Source organism: Dictyostelium discoideum, assembly GCF_000004695.1.
Source record: "Dictyostelium discoideum AX4 chromosome 3 chromosome, whole genome shotgun sequence".
Taxonomy (NCBI): Eukaryota; Evosea; class Eumycetozoa; order Dictyosteliales; family Dictyosteliaceae; genus Dictyostelium; species Dictyostelium discoideum.
The window spans coordinates 3,095,367-3,115,366 of NC_007089.4; the positions used below are offsets into that span (position 1 = coordinate 3,095,367).

Below are 20,000 nucleotides of genomic sequence, written 5' to 3' on the forward strand. Positions count from 1 at the left end.
TATTAAAATATATGTAAGTAATTTTTTAAAAAAAAAAAAAAAAAAAAATATAGAGATGACGGGGTTTGGTTCCTATAAAAATTTAAAATGAAATCCACAAAAATTTTTTACTTTTTTTTTTAAAAACAAAAAAAAAAAAAAAAAAAAATAAAAAAAAAAAAAAAAAAAAAAAATAAAAAAAGATCACTTAAAAAAAAAAAAATCAAAAATTATAAAAAAAAAAATATTCGAAACGATTTTAATTAATTTTTGGATTGTTTAATTAAGATTGGATTTTTATTTAAAAAAAAAAAAAAAAAAAAAAAAATGAATTTAAAAAACTTAGAAACATGTAAAGGATTAATTAAAGGATCTTATATTGATCAAGCAATTCAAGGAACATCACAATTCAATAAACTTTTAGAAACATTATTAATACATGTAGGTTTTTTAAATTCATTTTTTAAAAAAATATAAAATAAAAAAAAAAAAAAAAAAGTAAATCTAATTTTTTTTTATATACACACATATTAACATCCAAAAAAAAAAAAAAAGAAAAAATTACCAAATATAGGATATAATGATAAAATTATTGAATTAATTTTAAATGAAATATCATTGATGGATTCAAATAATTTTATAGAGAATATTGGAGTTGGTGAAAGAGAGGGAAGAATATATAGTGGGTTAGTTGAAAAAAGACATTATGGATTTGCACATGGTATTGGTAGAAGTGGTGATATTACAGAGCAACAACCAAAAGCAGCAGGATCAAGTTTAATTCAAAAATTAACACATTCATTAGTATTGGATGCAATGAAATTGGCAGGACTAGAACAATCATCATTATCAAATTGTTTACTATTACCAATGGCAACTGGCATGACATTAGCATTAACAATGTTAACATTAAAATCAATCAATGCAAATAATAAAAGATATGTACTATGGCCAAGAATTGATCAAAAGTCATGTTTAAAATCAATAATAACAGCAGGACTAATACCAATTGTTATACCAAATCAATTGGATGGTGATATGATTAGAACTGATTTAGTGGCTATTGAAGACAAAATTAAGGAATTAGGTGTGGATAATATATTATGTGTTTTTAGTACAACTAGTTGTTTCGCACCAAGAGTACCAGATAAGATTATTGAAATTTCAGAAATTTGTAAAAGATATAACATTGGTCATATCATTAATAATGCATATGGTTTACAATGTTCAAAGATACTACATAACATATCGCAAGCTTGTAAATTGGGTAGAGTGGATGCATTCATTCAAAGTACTGATAAAAATTTTATGGTACCAGTTGGTGGAGCAATCATTAGTGGTCCAAATTCCGAATTTATAGATCAAATCTCTCGTAATTATCCAGGTAGAGCAAATTCTTCACCAATTTTAGATGTTTTCATAACACTCTTATCAATGGGTAAACAAGGTTGGTTAAATTTATTAAAAGAAAGAAAAGAATTATTAATTTATTTTAATGAACAACTTTCAAAATTTGCATTAGAAAATAATGAAAAACTTTTAAATACAATTAATGAAAATAAAATTAGTTTTGCTTTAACTTTATCATCAAACAATTTTAATAATAATGAAGAAATCATCTCTAATAATAATAATAATAATAATAATACTTTTTCAATGATTGGATCAAAATTATTTTCAAGATCTTGTTCAGGTTCTAGAGTAATTGATTTAAAATCAAACAAAAAACTTTTAATTGGTGGTTTAGAATTTAATAATTATGGTTCACATATTGATAATTATTCAACATCTTATTTAACTGTTGCTTGTGCAATTGGTATCACAAAATTAGAAATTGATACATTTATACAAAGATTATCAAAATTATTTAATAAAAAATAAAGAAAAAAAAAAGATTTTATTTTTAAAAGTTTATAAAGAAAAATGGATTAATTATTAATTATTGATGCTTTTTTTTTTATTTTTTTTTTTTAATTTTAATGATGGAATGATTGACCTTCATCTTTTGAAATACTTTGAACCATTGGATGTTTATCAAAATATTCAATACTACGATTGAAATCTTCAATTAAGAGCATTGCCATATCATGACTGAAACCATGTCTAATTAATACTCTTTGAACTACAATATCTGGTAAGTTTGGTAGAGTATAGGATGCAATTTGCCAACCTCTATTTCTCATTCTATCTGAAAGGTCAAAGAGATTGAATTTTACTTTTGCATCTTTTTTCAATTTCCAACATGCACCTGGAAGTGCACCAGTACCATCATAAACAATATCAAAAATACCGTGTTTTTTAACTTGCTTGGAAATGAAAATACCATGATCTAGACAAGCTTGATGAACTGCGGTATATCCACTACGACCATGGCGCAAAAAGTTATAGTACTGGCATACTATTTGACCACCTGGACGTGAGAAATTCAATGAAAATGTTGGCATATTGCCACCAAGATAGTTGACATCGAATACCAAATCCTTGTGAATGTCATTTTTACCTCTCCATACGACCCAGCCAACTCCCAATGGAGATAGACCAAATTTATGACCAGAGCCATTAATTGATTTAACACGTGGTAGTCTAAAATCCCAAACAATTTCTGGTTGAAGAAAGGGTGCAACGAAACCACCACTTGCTGCATCGACATGAATTGGTATATCAAGTCCGGTTTCTTTTTCAAATTTATCCAAAGCTTCTGAAATTCCTTTAACATCTTCATATTGTAGTGTAAATGTTACACCCAATGTTGGAATTACACCAATGGTATTTTCATCACAACGTTTTATGGCTTCCTCTGGTGTCATTATGTAACGGTCATGTTCCATTGGTACTTCTCTTAATTCAATATCAAAGTATAGTGCAAACTTATGCCAACAAATTTGAACTGGACCAGTTACAATGTTTGGTTTATCAAATGGTTTACCTTGTTTCTTTCTATTTTCTCTCCATCTCCATTTCAAAGCCATTCCACCCAACATTGCAGCTTCACTAGATCCAGTAGTTGAACAACCAATAGTTTCAGAACTTTCTGGTGAATTCCACAAATCCGCTAAAATATGAACACAACGACTTTCAATTTCAGCAGTTTGTGGATATTCATCCTTGTCAATCATATTCTTGTCAATACATTTATCCATTAATACATGAATCTCTTTATCAAGATCAGTTTGACAAAATGTGGCCAAGTTTTGTTTTGCATTACCATCTAATAATAATTCATCAATTATTAAATCTTTTTTTAAAAATTAAAATTAAAATTAAAATTATTAATTAACATTTTTTAATTTTTTTAAAATTATTATTATTATTATTATATAATTTTATTAATTTTATTAATTTTTTATTTACCTCTAATAACTTCTGGTTTATTTGACTCTTCTTTTAAAGAATATTTTGAAATTTCTTTTGTTGCAGGTGGTGATGCATAAGAATCATAAAAACCTTTATATTTATTTGTTTTGACATGATGAAGTGACATTTTTTATTTTTTTTTTTTTTTTTTTTTTTTTTTTTTTTTTCCAACCTTATATAAATATTAAATGAAAGAAATATTTTTATTAAATAAAAAAAAAAAAAAAAAAAAAAAAAAAAAAAAAAAAAAATAATTATAATAATAAAAAATAATAATAAAAAAATAAAAAATAATAAAAATAATAAATTAATTATTTGTAAAAATCCAAATAAATAATATTTATTTTTTTTTATTTTATTTTTTTTATTTTTTTTTATGTGAACATCTATGTAAAAAAAAAAAACAAAAAAGGGGTTACCAAATTTTATTAAAATATCAAAATTTTTATGAAAACACTAACTCCTTATTTTATTATTTTTTGTTTTTTTTTCAAAACAGTTGGACAATTCAATGTAAAACTAAATTATAAGGATTGTTTGGAAGAAAATAAATATTTATAATCATTTAAATGTTTTTTTGTTGTATTAAAAATTAAATATATTTTTATAATAATAATCTGGCAAATAATTAATATCCAAAAAAAAAAAACTACTGAATCCATTCTTTATGATATCCATTCACAAAAAGAAATTTCAGCAATTACCAAAAGGGGTAGATTTATAAAAAAAAAAAACAATAATTAAGATTAAAAAAAAAAGATAAATACAATAATATTATTTTTATATAATTGTATATTTTAAATTATTAAAAATAGTTTTTATATTTTTATTTTAGTATAGAGTTATATGTTTAAAAAAAAAAAATTTTATTTTTGTGAATCTTTTTTTTTTGATCGAGAAAAAAAAAAAAATTAATTAAAATGGTAAATTTCCAAGAACTTTTGGTAATTGGATTGGTGATGATTTTAATTTTAATTGTTTTGAATTTGGTTGATTTAAACAAATACTTGGTAATTGAAAGTATGAAGAATCGGCTGATGGGCTGTAGTAGTAATAGTTTGTTAATGTATATCCACTTGGTGTATTGTTGATATTTTCAGTTGAGCCAGAGATTAAAGAACAATCTGATTTATCTACAAGGAGGCCAACATTTGAAGAGTTACCTAAATCACCTGGGTTTACAGAAAACATGTCACATTGGACAGTACCGATTTCGAAATCACCAACATACTTTAAACCATCAAGTGGTGGAACAGAGTATGATAATGGTTGTTGGAAACAATAGTCAGTGTCATTTACATTAACACTAACGTATTGAGTGCTATTACTACCGAAACCCCAGAGACTACCTTTTGTTTTAGTATTACCATTATCGAATAAAAAGTCAACATACAATTGTTCACCAACCAAATCGATATTAATAAAACCAGATTCAAGGAAAGATGATTGTTGAATACCACTGGGAGTTGGATAATTTCCATTGAAACTTAACATAACATATGAACTTGCATAACTAGATGGGAGTTGGTTACTTGAAGTAAAACATTGTTGTTGGCCTACTTGATTTTCAATTTTTGAGTAATCAATTTTATTTGTACCCATACTAAATGACTTACAACAATTTAATGCAATTGTCATTACTAAAATTAATGATAATAATAATTTCATATTTTTATTTTTTTTTTTATTTTTTTTTATTTTTTTATTTATTTGTTTTATTTATTTTTAATTTTTAATTGAATAAAAAAAAAAAAAAAAATTATTATTTATACTATTTTTTTTTTTTTAGGTTTCCGACTACATTTTTAAAAATGAATTCAACCAATTTAATTATCCTGGATAATACATTTTTTTGCCTGGTTATGAACTTGCAAAAATTTGTTTATTTTGAATCTTCACATTTATTTTGAAAAAATCCGATTCCATTTTTCCGAAAATTAAAATAAAAAATGTAAGGTATTTTTTTTTTATTATTAAAGGTATATTTTGGTAAAAAAGTTTATAAAAGAATGTTAAAGAACCTATCTCAAAAAAATAATTTTTTTATTTGGATATTTTTTAAAAATAATATCTCAAAATAATTTTTTTAAAAAAAAAAACCCCAGGCCATTACATCATAATATCAACGAAAGATTTTTGACCTGGCAATAAATTTATTTTATTGTTTCTTTTTTTTAATAATAAAAAAAAAAAAAAAAAAAAAAAAAATGGAATTTTAAATGACTAATACTTTTTTTTAGTGACTTATTTGTAATTTGAGTTTTTTTAATAAGAAAAAAAAAAAAAAAAAAAAATTTATTTAAATGAAAATACTGAAAAAAAAATAAATAACAATAAAATAAAAGAAAGAAAGAAAAAACCAAAGATAAAAATTCTTTTTTTATTTAAACTAATATTAGACTAAAAAAAAAAAAATATTGGGATTGGGAAAAAGATTTGTTTTTTTATTATATTTTTATTTTTTTTCTTTTTTTAAAATTTTTTTTTTTATAACCAGAATGCACAAAGAATTCTTGAACAATAAAATGATTATTTATAAAGATTCAATATTATTTTTATTTTTTTATTAATTTTAAAAAAAAAACAGAACAAAACAAAAAAAAACAAATATATTAACTAATATTAAATAAAATGTCAAGTGTTTCAAGAAAAGTGGCAAACGTTGCCAAAGGTTATAAAACCAAAGATGGTGCAGGTGTATCTCTTTTACGAGTTATAGGTGGACCTATCCATTCTTAATGTTGGATGCATTTAAATCAGAGAATCCAAATGATTATATTGCAGGTTTCCCATCACATCCTCATAGAGGTCAACAAACTTTAACCTATATGATTGATGGTATAATGGCACAAAGATAACAAAGGAAATAAAGGATTATTAAAACCTGGTATGGTTCAAGTTATGAATGCTGCAAGAGGGTATGTTTTTAAATTATTATTAAAAAATAAAACAAAATACTGATAATAATTTAAAATTAAAAATATATAGCATTATTCACTCAGAAATGCCAAAACAAGTTGAAGGTAAAATGTTTGGATTTCAATTTTGGTTAAATTTAGCAGCAGTAGATAAAATGTCAGATCCATGGTATAAAGATCTTGAAAGCTAAAGAGATTCCAGAAGTTATTACAAATGATAAAAAAGTTAGAGTTGTAGCAGGTCATTATGAAGGTGTTGAAGGTATAGTTAAAGGTTTACCAGTTAATCCAATATTTTTAGATGTTAAATTATCACCAAACACTAAATTCTCTGTTGATATACCAGATTTGGATCATAATTCATTCGTTTATGTTTTTGAAGGTGAAGGTAAATTTGGTCCAGAAGGTTATGAAACAGTTGTTGGTGATCTACAAATTGGTGTTTTAGAGAATAAAGATAGTTACAATTAAAGATAATGAAATTACTCCAAATAAATTAGATGCTGGTGAAAATGGTGTTAGATTCCTCTTTTTATCAGCAAAACCATTAAGTGAACCAATCGCCCAACATGGTCCATTCGTTATGAATACACAAAAAGAAATTCAACAAGCTTTCTTTGATTACCAAATGGGTAGATTTAATTAAAATCAATATTAAAAAAAAATAATAATAAAAAGATTAAAAAAAAAATTGTACTATAATTAATGTAAAGTGGTTATTAAATTATTAACCAAGCACCAATTAAACAGAAATTATGCTGTTGAATTAGAAAATTAAAAAAAAAATATATATAAATAAATAAAATCTTCTAAATTAAACTTATGATTGATATATTATTGTAGATATAATAAATTTTTTTTTTTTTTTATTTTTTTTTTGTTTGTTATATTACAAATCCATATCCATATCTGGTGTAATGTCAATGCTATTATGTTTTTTTTATATGAAAAATGTCTAAGAGGTCATAGTCTATGGCTTTGTATTTTCAATGAAATCCCAAACCAATGTAGTCTATGTTAACTTCATGGTCTTTTTTCTTATTGGAAGGTATGATTGGTATGAATTTGTTTATTGATTTTAATTCTTTTGTGTGACCAATTCGTGTTTCCGCATGTTTATTTGATGATGGGCCCTTAAAATTTGGAAGTATTAACATAGGATTTGGTTTGGAACAATGTTCCAAAAAATAAAATAAATTTCCAAATCAAACCTTGATTATCAATGACATCGAACCAGCGATCTTATTGTACAAGATATTAAAATTTCACCCATTGTGGGTCTCGATCCCACGACCTGCAGCTTAGAAGGCTGCCGCAATTCCAACTTTGCTAAACGGGCTTTGTTGGAAAGTTATTTTTAATGCATCAAAAAATTAGGGTATTTTCCAATTAAAAAAAAAGTATTTTAATTAAAAAAGTGAACTATCAATTATTCAACCTATGGGAGGAGATCCGTTTAAAAGGTATTGATAATACTGGCAGTGGCTTGGACGCTATCAGGTTTTAAACGAAAAGCTTGAACCTTAATTTTGTCACAAACACTACAAGAGATTGCCATATATTTCTCAAATCAAATGGATAGAAGTTTACAGAAGTTTTCAATCCTCACCAATTTCAGTGGCTTTTGAATTTGGTAAATTTTTATTAATATTTGGATTTTTAAAAAAAAAAACGAAATTATCCAGATTTTAAAATTAAAAAAAAACAATAAAAAAATAAAGAAAAAAGGTAATAACTATTTAATTTAAATTTTTTGTTTTTTGTTCCCATTCGAATTCTTAAGTAAAGAAATTTCTTATTAATATTATTTAAAAAAAAAAAGTTAACTGAAAACAAGTTGGAGAATATTGTCAAAATCGAGTTTGCAGAGGTGTTGGTGAAAACTTTCATTCAAGAACATTTTGTTCAAATTATTAAATATTCATTCATTCATTCATTCATTCATTCATTCATTCATTCATTCATTCATTCATTCATTCATTCATTCATTCATTCATTCATTATCTATTGATAACTAGATCTGATAAAAAAAAATCTTAATAAAATAATAGTTTTGATTAAAAACCTTTTTTATTTTATTTTTTTTTTTCTACATTGGACACTTAAATAAATTCGTATTTTTATTTTATTTTATATATAAAAATTAATTAATTTTGTAATAAAAAGAATTATTTAGTTTGAAGATAATTTTTTTTTTTTTTTTTTTTTTTACCAAAATTTAATAAATAAACTAACTTTTTGTTTTTTTTTTTTTTTAAAAATTTTTTAATAAAGATTTTTTTTTTTTTTTTTTTTTATTGTTGAGCACAAGAAACACCTTGTGGATGACCACCATGTTGATCTTCATCATCGTCATCGTAAGCAGAGGATCTACTATGTGAATGTTGTTTAGTATCGAAATCATGTAAAACGGCCTCTTCATCGATGCCATCGTGGGAAACTGGTTTTTGAACTGGTTTTGGTTTTGGAAGTATTTTCTCCAAGAGCTTAGCGTTTTCGGGTGTGATTTGACCAGAGGTTGGGAAAACGACATTGAATTTGATAAAGAGTCTACCCTTTTCAAAAGGTCTCTTGTAACCTGGCATACCTTCGTTATAAATACATTTGATATCACCTTGTTTGATGATTTGAGTTGGTGGATTCTTTACGGTGATGACACGACCATCCAAATGGGTGATGTAAAAGGTGAAACCTGTCAAAGCCTCTAAAAGGGTCAACTCATGCTCCATGACGAGATCGTCGCCATCACGTTGGAATACTGGATGCTCCTTTTGAACGAGTACAACGATGACGTCACCTGGTACGATATCAGGTGATTCGTAATCACCTTCCTCTGGGAAAACGATCTTTTGACCGTGTTTCATACCCTTGTCAATGTTTACTTCGAGTGTTTTCTTCTCTTGAATGGTTTTGTTACCTTTACATTTTGGACATCTATCTTTCTCACGGATAACATTGCCCTCACCTTTGCAAGATGGACATTGTGATTGTAACTTTTGGACCATACCTGGACCGATTTGTCTATGAATAACCTTGAAACCTTGACCATGACAATCGTCACATTTCTTTACACCATCCTTGCTTGTTGAACCTTTACCTGCGCAATCTGGACATTTGCTACTCTTTTGTAAGGCGAGTTTTTGAACTTTACCCTTGTATAAATCCTCGAGTGTAACTTTAAGATTATGTTGGAGTGGTTCTCCTTTTCTTGGTCCACGTCTACCACCACGTCCTCCAAATCCTCCAAATCCACCACCACCAAAGAATTGTGAAAAGATATCATCTGGTGAAAATCCTGCTCCACCTTCTTTCAAACCTTCTTCACCATATTTATCATAAAGTTCTCTCTTTTCAGTATCAGATAAAACTTCATATGCAACTGTAAGTTCTTTAAACTAAATTTTAAAAATAAAAAAAATTAGTAAAATAATAAATAAATATAAATATAATAATAAATATAATATTATTATTATATATATAATGTGTTGTGGGAATAAATTTGAATTTGAAATTTCAAATTCTAAACTTGATTTTTTTTTTTTTTTTTTTTTTTTTTTTTTTTTTTTTTTTTGAAATCTTACTTTCTCTACTGCAGCTGGATCTGGATTCTTATCTGGATGATATTTAATTGCTAATTTACGGTATGCCTTTTTAATATCAGTTTCTGATGCATCACGTGCAACTCCTAAAATATCATAAAATTTATTATCGGGCATTTTGTTTTATGCGCTAATGTATATTTATATAAATGTTGTTGAAAATAAAAAAATATGAAAAACCCTATAATTTATTTATTTGTTTTATTTGTGTTTGTTTTAAGAGTTTGTTAGTTTGTGTTTAAACATTTAAATAAAAATAAATAAAATAAAAAATGGTAAAAAATTTAAAAAACAAATTAGATAAAAACACACACGGTTTAAAAAACAAAAAAAAACAAATTTAAAAAAAATAAATAAAAAATAAAATTAAAAATTATAAACTATTTCTTTTTAGAAATGTAATATAACAATTAATCCTACATACTTTGTTTTAATTAATTTTAAAAAAAAAAAAAAAAAAATTATATATATATAAATATCCTTAAAAGAAAAAAAAAAAAAAAAAAAAAAATGAAAAAAAAATTAAAGTCAGTAAAAAAAAAAAAAAAAAAAAAAAAAAAAATTTTGAAAAAAATTAAATTTTTGTCGTTATAATTCGTTTTAATTTCACCCAAATTTCATTTTTTTTTCTTTTTTTTTTGTTTTGTTCGTGAAGTTTTAATAACCGAAAACAAAGTTTTAAGGAATATAGTTTTAATTTAAGTTGAAGAAAAAAAATAAAATAAAAATAAAAACCCTCAACTTAATTTCGATTATTTTCATTTTTTTTCTTATTTTAATAACAGTTTAACTTCCCCAAAAAAAAAAAAAAAAAAAATTAAAAAAAAAAAAAAAAAAAATAAAATGAATTTTTTTTTTTTTTGCAAAAACTCCTTAAATACCGAAGTTCGATTTAATATATTCAGTTATTTAAATTATTTTAATTTTAATTTTAATTTTTATAAAAATAAAATAAAATGAAATAAAGAAAATCTTAACAAACGAACTTTTTTTTTTTTTTTTTTCCTAAAAATATTTGGAAAAATATAATTATATAAAAAATTTTTATACATATGTATTGTCAGTCCATAAATTATTTATTTTTTTATATTTTTCCAAATATGTTTAAAAAAAAAAAAAAAAAATGATACAACAATAATTTTTTTTTTTTTTTGTTATTTTTTAATTTTATTTCCAAAGGAATCTTGGTTTGATAAACATTTTATTTATTTTTTTTTGGATATTTTTTTTTATTTATTTTATGTTTTTTATTATTTTATATTTTTTTTTTTATATTTTTACTATTATATATTGTAAATATAGATAGATATATGTACATTGTAATATTATTTTTATTATTATTATTATTATTTGGATTATTATAATTTTGAGAATAAAAAAGACAGATAATAATTAAAATTTTAATATATTATTATTAAAACATTAATTCATCATCTTCATCTAAAATTTGTTCTTGTTGTCGTTCTTCTTGTTGTTCACCTTCTTGTTGTTCTTGTTGTTCTTTAATTATATTATTATTATTATTATTATTATTATTATTTCTTGGTATATAAGTACTATTATTATTTTCATCGAAATCCAAAACATCATCATCAATTAAACTATCATGTACAGAATCTTCCAACCAATTAAAATCTACATCAGCAGTAGTTGATTCTTTTATACTATTTGTAAATGATGAAACACTACTTCTTTTACTATTATTATTACTATTACTATTACTATTGCTATTGCTATTATTGTTGTTGTTATTTTCCAAGTCGTCCAAAGTTAATTCTGTAAATAAAAATAAAAATATCAATATTATTAATATCAATGGTTTTTTTTTTTTTTTTTTTTTTTTTTTTTTTTTAAAATAATAATTACCTTTTTCATAAAAAGATAAACCTTTTTTAGCATCTCTTAAATTATTCGAAATTTCATCAGAAATTTCATTAAACGCTAATTTATTATCTTGATTTAAACTAATTTCCAATGACTCTATATCAATTTCATCTACATTATCAGATCGTCTCTTTATGGATGAAGTTGAAGTTGAATTTGCTGTTGTTGTGGTTGTTGTTGTTTTAGTTATTGATTTTGGAGTTGTAGTTTGTTCATCTGTAGGGTTTGTTTTTGTAATAAATGATTTTTTTGTTGCACTTGATGTTGTTGAGTTTGTAGCTGTAGTTGATGGTGTTTTAGTTGATGATAAAGTGGCGGAAGAAGAAGAAGATGAAGATGATGATGAAGATTTAGGAGTTGAAGTTAAAGTTGAAGGTCTTTTTAAAGCAGATGTTGTTGTGGAACCAATTGGTGAAGATGTAGTACTGGATGATATTCTTCTAGTTGGTGTTGTTGAGGTTGTCGTTGTTGAGGTTGAGGTTGTTGTATTAGTAGATGATGATAATTTTGAAGGTGTAGGAGTTGAAAGTGGTGAAGATGGAGTTGATTTTGATTTTGTTAAAGTTGGAGCAGGTGGTGTTGGTCCTGGTGGTGAAATTGGTGATTTAATAATTGGTGGTAATGATCTAGTTAAATTTGAACTTGATGATTGTTTAGATAATGAAGTTGTAATTGCTCTAGTTCCAATACTACTATATCTACCAGACTGTGTCGATGTTGCTAAATTTGGACTTGATGATGATGCAGTTTTAGTTATCATTGTTGTTGGTGTTTTTGATATTGGTGATTGTGATGAAGTACTCATACCACCACCACCTCCACCACCACTACCACCAGTAATAACATCTTTTCTGGTTGTACCTAAACTTGATTTACTTCTAATTATATTTGATGCATCTAAAGGTCTTTTTATTGAACTACTAACTTCAGTTCTATTACCTATTGATGAACCTGATCTTAAGCTTGTTGATGATGATGATTGTGTTTTATTTGGTGTAGTTGTAGTAGTAGTGGTAGTTGTTGTTGTTGGGGTAGTATTTGTTGAAGATCTTATTTTTAAACCAGAAGCTCTACCAGTTGTTGGAGTTTTTGATCTAGTTGTTGATGTATTATTATTATTATTATTATCATTATTATTATTATTATTATTATCCTTTTTAAAATCATTTAAATCAAAATCTAAATCATTTGAATCTTCAACCATTTTTTGATGTTGTTCCTCTTCAAAGAGGGAATTTTTTAATTTTTCACAAAATTCCAATTGATCACCTTTTAGATGTTCTTGAACAGTGAAAAGATTCTTTTGAGTGGTTGGAGTGAAATGAGTGTAGAATAAAGGGTTGCACTCTTTTCATTTAGTTCAGAATAAGCCCAAAAACAATAACGTGCCATTTGACGAGTTTCACTAGCGCCATCGATTAACAGCTTTTGAATGGATTTCTCCAATGCAGGCACACTGCTAACCAGAATCATACCATCGTTCTCGATGGCCCTGCTTAGAACTATGTAAATATACTCTGAGCATCTTTTACGTAATTGCTCGTTATGTTGGTCTAATGATGCGTCTAAAAAAGTTTGTAAAAGGTTTTTGGTTGAAACACTCTCTAGAATATCTTTCAATGTCTGATGTGCAGATTCAGAGATTATCGTTGTTTTAACAGGTACCATTCTAATTAATGCTTGAGTATATTGTAATGCGAATGGTTCAAACTTTGATTTCATTCTAAATCCCAACAAACTAACACTTGCACATGCCTCTTTAACAATGGTTGATCTTAATTCTGTCAATTGTTCAATCAATGCTGGTGAAATCGATCTCAACATTGAACTCCACCCTTTAAATTCTATACCATTACCATTTATAATCCTTTGTAAAATTTGTAATGCTTTTAATCTAAATGTCCATTCTTTATCTTTATTTCTAAATTCACTAACAATATCATCTAATTTTTTTTGTAATTCTTTTTCATTTTCAAACTAAAATTTTTTAATAATAATAAAAAAAAAAAATAAAAAAATAAAAAAAAATTTAAATAATAATAATAACATATTAATATTTATATATGTATGTGTGTGTGTATGTGTGTTTTTTATATTTTTTATTATTTTTTTTTTAAAAATAAAAAAAAACTTACATCTAATGGTGAATTATCAACTTTAGTTTGTGTAAATAATCTTGAACCTACTGTGTTAGTGCTACTACCACTACCACTACTACTTGAAGGTGATGATGATGTTGATGTTGAGGAGGATGATGTTGGTACAGTTGATAATCTTGATGTTTTCATATCATTTAAAATTACAAATTGGTTTTTTTTTTTTTTTTTTTTTTTTTTTTTTTTTTTTTTATTTGTTTAATAAATATAAATATGTGTGGATTTTGTGAAAAAATTTTCAATATTTTTTTTTTTTTATTTTCATTTTTTTTTTTTTTTATTTTTTTTTTTTTTTTTTTTGTTCCCAATTTTTCAACCGAAGTCACCATTTACTTTCATTTTTCCAAAAAAAAAAAAAAAAAAAAAAAAAAAAAAAAAAAAAAAAGATATTTTTATCTTTTTTATTTTTATCTATTTTATTTTTACCTTTTTTTTTATTTTATTTTTATTTATATTTTTATTTTTATTTTAAAATAATTTATGATTTTCAAATTTATCTTTAAGATTTAAATGAGAATTTAAATCAATAAATTGTTTAATGATTTGTTTTCTTTGATCAGTAATTTCAGAAGAATCTTCACATGTAAATTGGAAAATACAACCTTTTTGATAATGATAAGATAAGAAATCAATAATAGTTTCTCTTGGAGCATCAGATAAAATACTTGAAAGATATTGACTTTTAATACCATTTGATTTAATTTCTTCAAATATATTTCTTTTAACTTTTTCTTTTTCTTTTTCTTCTTTTTCTTCTTGTTTTTCTTCTTCATCATCTTTTTCTTGATTATCACCAAAAATAAAATGAGATAAATGATGAATTGCAATTAAATATAATTTTGAAGCTTGATTTCTATTTGTTTTCTTTTGAATTAAAGAATTTTTATAAAGTGATAATAATTCAGTATTTAATTCATAAGGTAATAAATAACCATCATTACCTAATGGTAATTGTTGATCACTACAATTTAGATAATGTAAAGTTGGGAATAATTCATTCCAAAATAAAATTCTATAACGATGATTATAACATTGACGTAAGAATACCCAAATAAAACTTGAAAATATCTCTGAATTAAATGAAACACTAACAAAATGTTGAATAAATTCTTGATAAAATTGATAAAATTTGCTACCAAAATAACCTTCAAAATCAAATTCTTTATCATTTTCTTCATTACCATCAATTTCCATTTGATCATTTTCATTATTATTATTATTATTTCCATTATTTCCATTATTATCTTTATTTTTTAAATTATTAATTAAAACAATTAATAAATGTTTTAATAATTTTGAAATTTCTAAATTTTTCCAAGGTTCAGATTTTAATAAAAAGATTTTCATTAAAATTTGATAAGTATTCTCTAAAGGTATTGAATGAATATATTGAGAATTTGAATTATAAAGTGATTGAATGAATAGGAGAGTATTTGAAACCAAAGGTGGTGAATCTAAATCTTCATTCCAATCGGATTCATTCTCATCGAAATAATCTTGATTATTTGAATTATACAACTCGATTGATGATTGATATAAAAATTCAATTGGCAAATTGAACCAATCATATTTCAAAGGTAATAATGAATTCTCTGATTCGAATGAAATTAATAAATCATCCAATTGATTATCAGAATCATCCACTCTGTAAAGTATTTGTGAATATTGTAATGTCTTGCTTGGGAAAAATCTATCTTGATAAAATAATTTCAAAACCACAGAAACCGATGATGGTTTTAAATTTCCAATTGATTCTAAATAATCATTTTGAAAGATTGTCGATGACAATAAATCAAATAGCAATATATCATCATTTGGTAGGAATGTTGGAACCAATGCCATTGCAGCGGAATGATGAAATTTCAATAAAGTTTGATCAAATTCTTCTTCTTCAAATCTTAATTCATTCATAAGTTTAATCAAGTAGAAATAAAGATACGTTTTCGATCTATAATTTGATAGAATTAAATCACGATCTTGATTGAAAAACGTTTTCCTATAATCAATGGTTGACACCAACATTGAATGTAAATGATAAAAGAAATTACTTTGATCCATATAAAATATAAATTTACCAATTGATCTATTAATTTCTAAACATAATATTAAATAACGTGCAACTGATAACCACCATTCAGAAATTTCACCTTCAAAAAAGAAATTAAAATTAATTGGTACTTTAATTAAATTATTATTATTATTATTATTACTACTAGTGTTCTCCTCATTAATATAAATCATTGATAATATTTTTCTTTTTGCATCTGAATACATTGTACTACCAAAAATTGAAGTGAAAATCATATTTGTATTACTTTCTATTAAATCCATAATATTATTACCACTTGCACTAAAACTATGTCTTGAATTTAGTTTCGATGGTATTGAAGATAACCTATCCAATTGATTTGGTGATAAAACTAATATCTTATTTAGCGATGCAAAGAATGTCGAAATGAAATGTAATACCGATGATGATAACCCAATCGATGCCAATAGATTATAATCAGATTCTTTCTCTCTAAATGAATGATAAATAACACCAATGGTTTGAGTGATAATAAATGATGGTTCAACAAAATGTGAAATTGAATCATAATAATTCAATTGTTGATCAACTGATACCAATGGAATCATAATATCTAATAAATTATAAATAGATCTAACTGTTTCCATAATATGTGATGTAATAATATTTTGAAAATTATCACTAAATTTAATTGGTTTATCCATTGGATTATTATTTGCACTAATTTTTTCATTATTATTATTATTATTATTATTATTATTATTATTATTATTATTATTATTATTATTATTATTATTATTATTATTATTATTATTATTATTATTATTATTATTATTATTATTATTATTATTATTATTTTCACTATTATTATTATTATTATCTTGTTGTTCTACTGATGAAAATGGTTTTGTAATTGATAAATGATAAGCTTCAACATTTAAAATTTCAGTAAATTCTAAAACATAACGATTTAAAGTTGGTAAAATCTCTGAAAAGAATGATGGTACTTCAATACGATAAATGAACCAAATTCTAAATAATTTAATATATTCCATTAAGATTTGATTATCATTACATTGTAAAAACTTTTCCTTTATAAATGTAAATAGATCATATGATGATGCTGTCATTATATCAGCACAATGTTTTGATGATTGTGATACTCTTCTTAATAATCTAATACTTTTAATTTGAATATTCTTTAAAATTTTAATTAATCCAATTTCATTTTCATTCTGTTGATCAGCACCACCACTACCAGCACCACTACTACTATTTTCATTAATTAAATAACGTAATGATAGCTCTAAATCTGTTAATGAATATTTAATTGAATTAAATATTAAATCAGTTGTATTATTACCACCACTATTGAATATCTCTTCAGTGATTTGATTTGAATGTCTAGTGAAATGAATGAAAATATCTAAAATTAAATTTAATCTTGATAAGAATGATTTAAAGAATGGATCTTGTAACATTGATAAAGTATCTGATGATTTAGCTTCATTATCCATTAAATAGACCAACCTATTTGTTATACCCATATCAACTAAACCTCTAATTAAATCCAATTGACATTTTTCATCATCATCTTTCTCTGGTTCCTCTTCTTCATTCTTTTGTTTCTTTGATTCCATTGATATTGGTTTAATTGAAATGGTTTCATATGCTCTATGACTACGTGATTCAATCATTTCATATGCATTCTCTTTAATAGTTGGTACAATCAATGCATGAATACATGTTAATGCAGATATCAATATTGATGGTACTTGTGAATCAATTGAAATTCTTAATAATCTTGGTATCTTTAATTTTAATATTTCATCAATTAATTGTAATTCTTTTTTTTTTTTTAAAAAAAAAATAAATAAATGTTTTATTAATATTATTATTTATTTATATATTATATTATATTATTATTATATTTTATAATTAACTTACTATTAAATGAACCATATGAACCATTATGAACTTTTTGTAAAATAAAAGTTAAAGTTTTTAATGCAATACATTTTTGAGAATGATTTGAACTTTTAATTAACATAATTATTTCATTCAATGTATAACCTGCTTCACCTGCTTCTGATCCATGATGATGTAATCCTTGTGATGTTGGTGTACTTGATCCTCTTTGAATGATTTCACCTGTGAAATTAAATCTCCACTCTCTAAAATTTAATATTGTTTCTTTAAATCCTTTTCTTTCATCTTGTTTATCTAAATCTTTCATCCAAATTGTCTTTATAAATTTATTGTAAATGTTAGTAATATGATATAGAAAAAAAAAAAAGAAAAAAAAAAAAGGTTTTAATAAATACAGTTTCATCATATTCTGGTTCGCTTTGTGTTGGTTTAGTCTCTATACTTGATTCTAAGTCCGCTTTATTCTCAATTTCAACATCTTTAAATTGAACTGTTTTATTAGTTTTTGTTGTTGTTGTTGTTGCTGTTGTTGTTGCTGTTGTTGTTTGATTTGTAGTAGTTGTAGAGGTATTAGTGGTGGTGGTAGTAGTGGAGGTATTAGTGGAAGTAGTATTTGACTCTGCTTCAATTTTTATATTATTTTTATTATCATTAGTCTTTGATTTTCTATTCTTTAACATTTCAACAATCTTTGGATCTAAATGTTTTAATAAATATTCTTGATTCTCTTTTATCTCTTGTTCACTCATTCCCTCTAATTTTTTATTATTTTCTTGTTCAATACCTGTAGTTTCAATACTTTCCGCTTTTTTGATTGATATTTGTTGTTGTTGTTGTTGTGTATTTTCAATATTTGTTTGTTTATTCTTGATTATAAAAAATATATACATACATATTAAAGAGTTAATTATTATAATAATAATAATAATAATAATAATAATAATAAATAATTAATAGGAAATAATTATTTAAAATAAATACATACTTTTGAAAAAGATAATACTGATCTATGAACAGCTTCAGGGAAACCAATATTCTTTTTCTTTGGTGCTTCAAATATTGTATTTGAAACATCTCTTTCATAAATATTTGTAATTACACTTGTAATATGAACATCTCTTTTCTCATCGAATACATCTTCCTCCTCCTCTTGTACATCATCCATTTCTTCAATTGTTGGTTCATCTTGTTGTTGTTGTTTTTTTTTTTGACTATTTAATTTAAATCTTGAAGTTGATGTTAAGTTTGAAGATTTTGATTTTAAATGATTTAAATCATCGGATAACGATACAACATCTCTTTCTCCCATTGGTTCATCTATAATTGGTATACCATTATTTGATAATTTTTGATGCTTAAATTTACTTGTTACTGTTGCTGTTGCTGTTGATGATGTTGATGTATTAACAGTAGTTTCTTGTTCTCTTTGTTTTGCTTGTGATTTTGAAAGAACAATTGGTGGTGGTCCTCTTGTGACTGTCGAAACTGAGGGTTTAGATCCGCTTTTTAAAAACTCCTCTTGTTGTTTTAATAATTTAGCCTCATAGTCATCAGGTTCCTCAAATGTTTGTTTTTTCATTATGATGAGTTGAATTTATTTTTTTAATTTAAAAATGAAAAAAAAAAAAAAAAAAATAAATTAAAAATGAAAAATTATGAAACGAAAAAAAAAAATAAAATAAAAAATTAAAAAATTGGGTTTTTTTTTTTGGGTGAATAGAAGATACACATTTTATTTATTTAAATTCTTTACTAAATATGTATAAATTCTATTGGGAGGTTTTTTTTTTTTTTTTTTTTTTTTAATTTTTTTTATATTATTATTTGTATTATTTTTGTAATTATTGGTGTTATTTCTATTAATATTATTATTATTATTTTTTTTTTTTTTATTATTTGATTTATTTTTATTATTTTTTTTTTTATTATTTTTATTATTTTTTATTATTTTTTTTATTATTTTTATTTTTTTTATTTTTATTATTTATTTTTATTATTGATTTGGAATTATTTATTTATTATATTTATTATTTTTATTATTTTTTAAATCCCTTTCTCATTAAATATTTTTTTTTTTTTTTTTATTTTTTTTTTTTTTTTTTTTTTTCAAGAAGAAAAAAAAAAATTAGAAAATAAAAAAAAATAAAAATAT

The 20,000-nt window shown here is 23.8% G+C and overlaps 7 protein-coding genes, 1 non-coding gene and 1 pseudogene across 8 annotated transcripts; 2 read left to right on the forward strand and 7 right to left on the reverse strand.

Annotated features, from left to right (window-relative positions):
- Positions 1-306: 306 nt before the first annotated feature.
- Positions 307-1,860, forward strand: sepsecs (O-phosphoseryl-tRNA selenium transferase; the record flags this gene model as incomplete). Its single annotated transcript, XM_636207.1, has 2 exons — positions 307-420; positions 535-1,860. The coding sequence occupies 2 exons, from the start codon at positions 307-309 to the stop codon at positions 1,858-1,860; spliced, it is 1,440 nt and encodes a 479-aa protein (XP_641299.1).
- Positions 1,861-1,955: 95 nt separating this feature from the next.
- gadA (glutamate decarboxylase) lies at positions 1,956-3,460 on the reverse strand (the record flags this gene model as incomplete). Its single annotated transcript, XM_636208.1, has 2 exons — positions 1,956-3,214; positions 3,331-3,460. 2 exons carry the CDS (start codon positions 3,458-3,460, stop codon positions 1,956-1,958), a joined length of 1,389 nt encoding a protein of 462 aa, XP_641300.1.
- A 788-nt stretch (positions 3,461-4,248) lies between these two features.
- DDB_G0280201 (hypothetical protein) lies at positions 4,249-5,001 on the reverse strand (the record flags this gene model as incomplete). Its single annotated transcript, XM_636209.1, has 1 exon — positions 4,249-5,001. The coding sequence occupies one exon, from the start codon at positions 4,999-5,001 to the stop codon at positions 4,249-4,251; it is 753 nt and encodes a 250-aa protein (XP_641301.1).
- A 963-nt stretch (positions 5,002-5,964) lies between these two features.
- DDB_G0280203 lies at positions 5,965-6,897 on the forward strand (annotated as a pseudogene; the record flags this gene model as incomplete).
- A 620-nt stretch (positions 6,898-7,517) lies between these two features.
- On the reverse strand, positions 7,518-7,590 carry tRNA-Arg-UCU-10. Its single transcript has one exon. It is a non-coding gene; the product is annotated as a tRNA-Arg (tRNA).
- A 955-nt stretch (positions 7,591-8,545) lies between these two features.
- ddj1 (heat shock protein) lies at positions 8,546-9,967 on the reverse strand (the record flags this gene model as incomplete). Its single annotated transcript, XM_636212.1, has 2 exons — positions 8,546-9,646; positions 9,833-9,967. 2 exons carry the CDS (start codon positions 9,965-9,967, stop codon positions 8,546-8,548), a joined length of 1,236 nt encoding a protein of 411 aa, XP_641304.1.
- A 1,297-nt stretch (positions 9,968-11,264) lies between these two features.
- Positions 11,265-12,938, reverse strand: DDB_G0280205 (hypothetical protein; the record flags this gene model as incomplete). Its single annotated transcript, XM_636213.1, has 2 exons — positions 11,265-11,626; positions 11,717-12,938. The coding sequence occupies 2 exons, from the start codon at positions 12,936-12,938 to the stop codon at positions 11,265-11,267; spliced, it is 1,584 nt and encodes a 527-aa protein (XP_641305.1).
- A 68-nt stretch (positions 12,939-13,006) lies between these two features.
- DDB_G0280207 (hypothetical protein) lies at positions 13,007-14,022 on the reverse strand (the record flags this gene model as incomplete). Its single annotated transcript, XM_636214.1, has 2 exons — positions 13,007-13,711; positions 13,870-14,022. The coding sequence occupies 2 exons, from the start codon at positions 14,020-14,022 to the stop codon at positions 13,007-13,009; spliced, it is 858 nt and encodes a 285-aa protein (XP_641306.1).
- A 336-nt stretch (positions 14,023-14,358) lies between these two features.
- DDB_G0280209 (hypothetical protein) lies at positions 14,359-19,427 on the reverse strand (the record flags this gene model as incomplete). Its single annotated transcript, XM_636215.1, has 4 exons — positions 14,359-17,765; positions 17,867-18,164; positions 18,244-18,714; positions 18,834-19,427. 4 exons carry the CDS (start codon positions 19,425-19,427, stop codon positions 14,359-14,361), a joined length of 4,770 nt encoding a protein of 1,589 aa, XP_641307.1.
- Between the last annotated feature and the right edge of the window lie 573 nt (positions 19,428-20,000).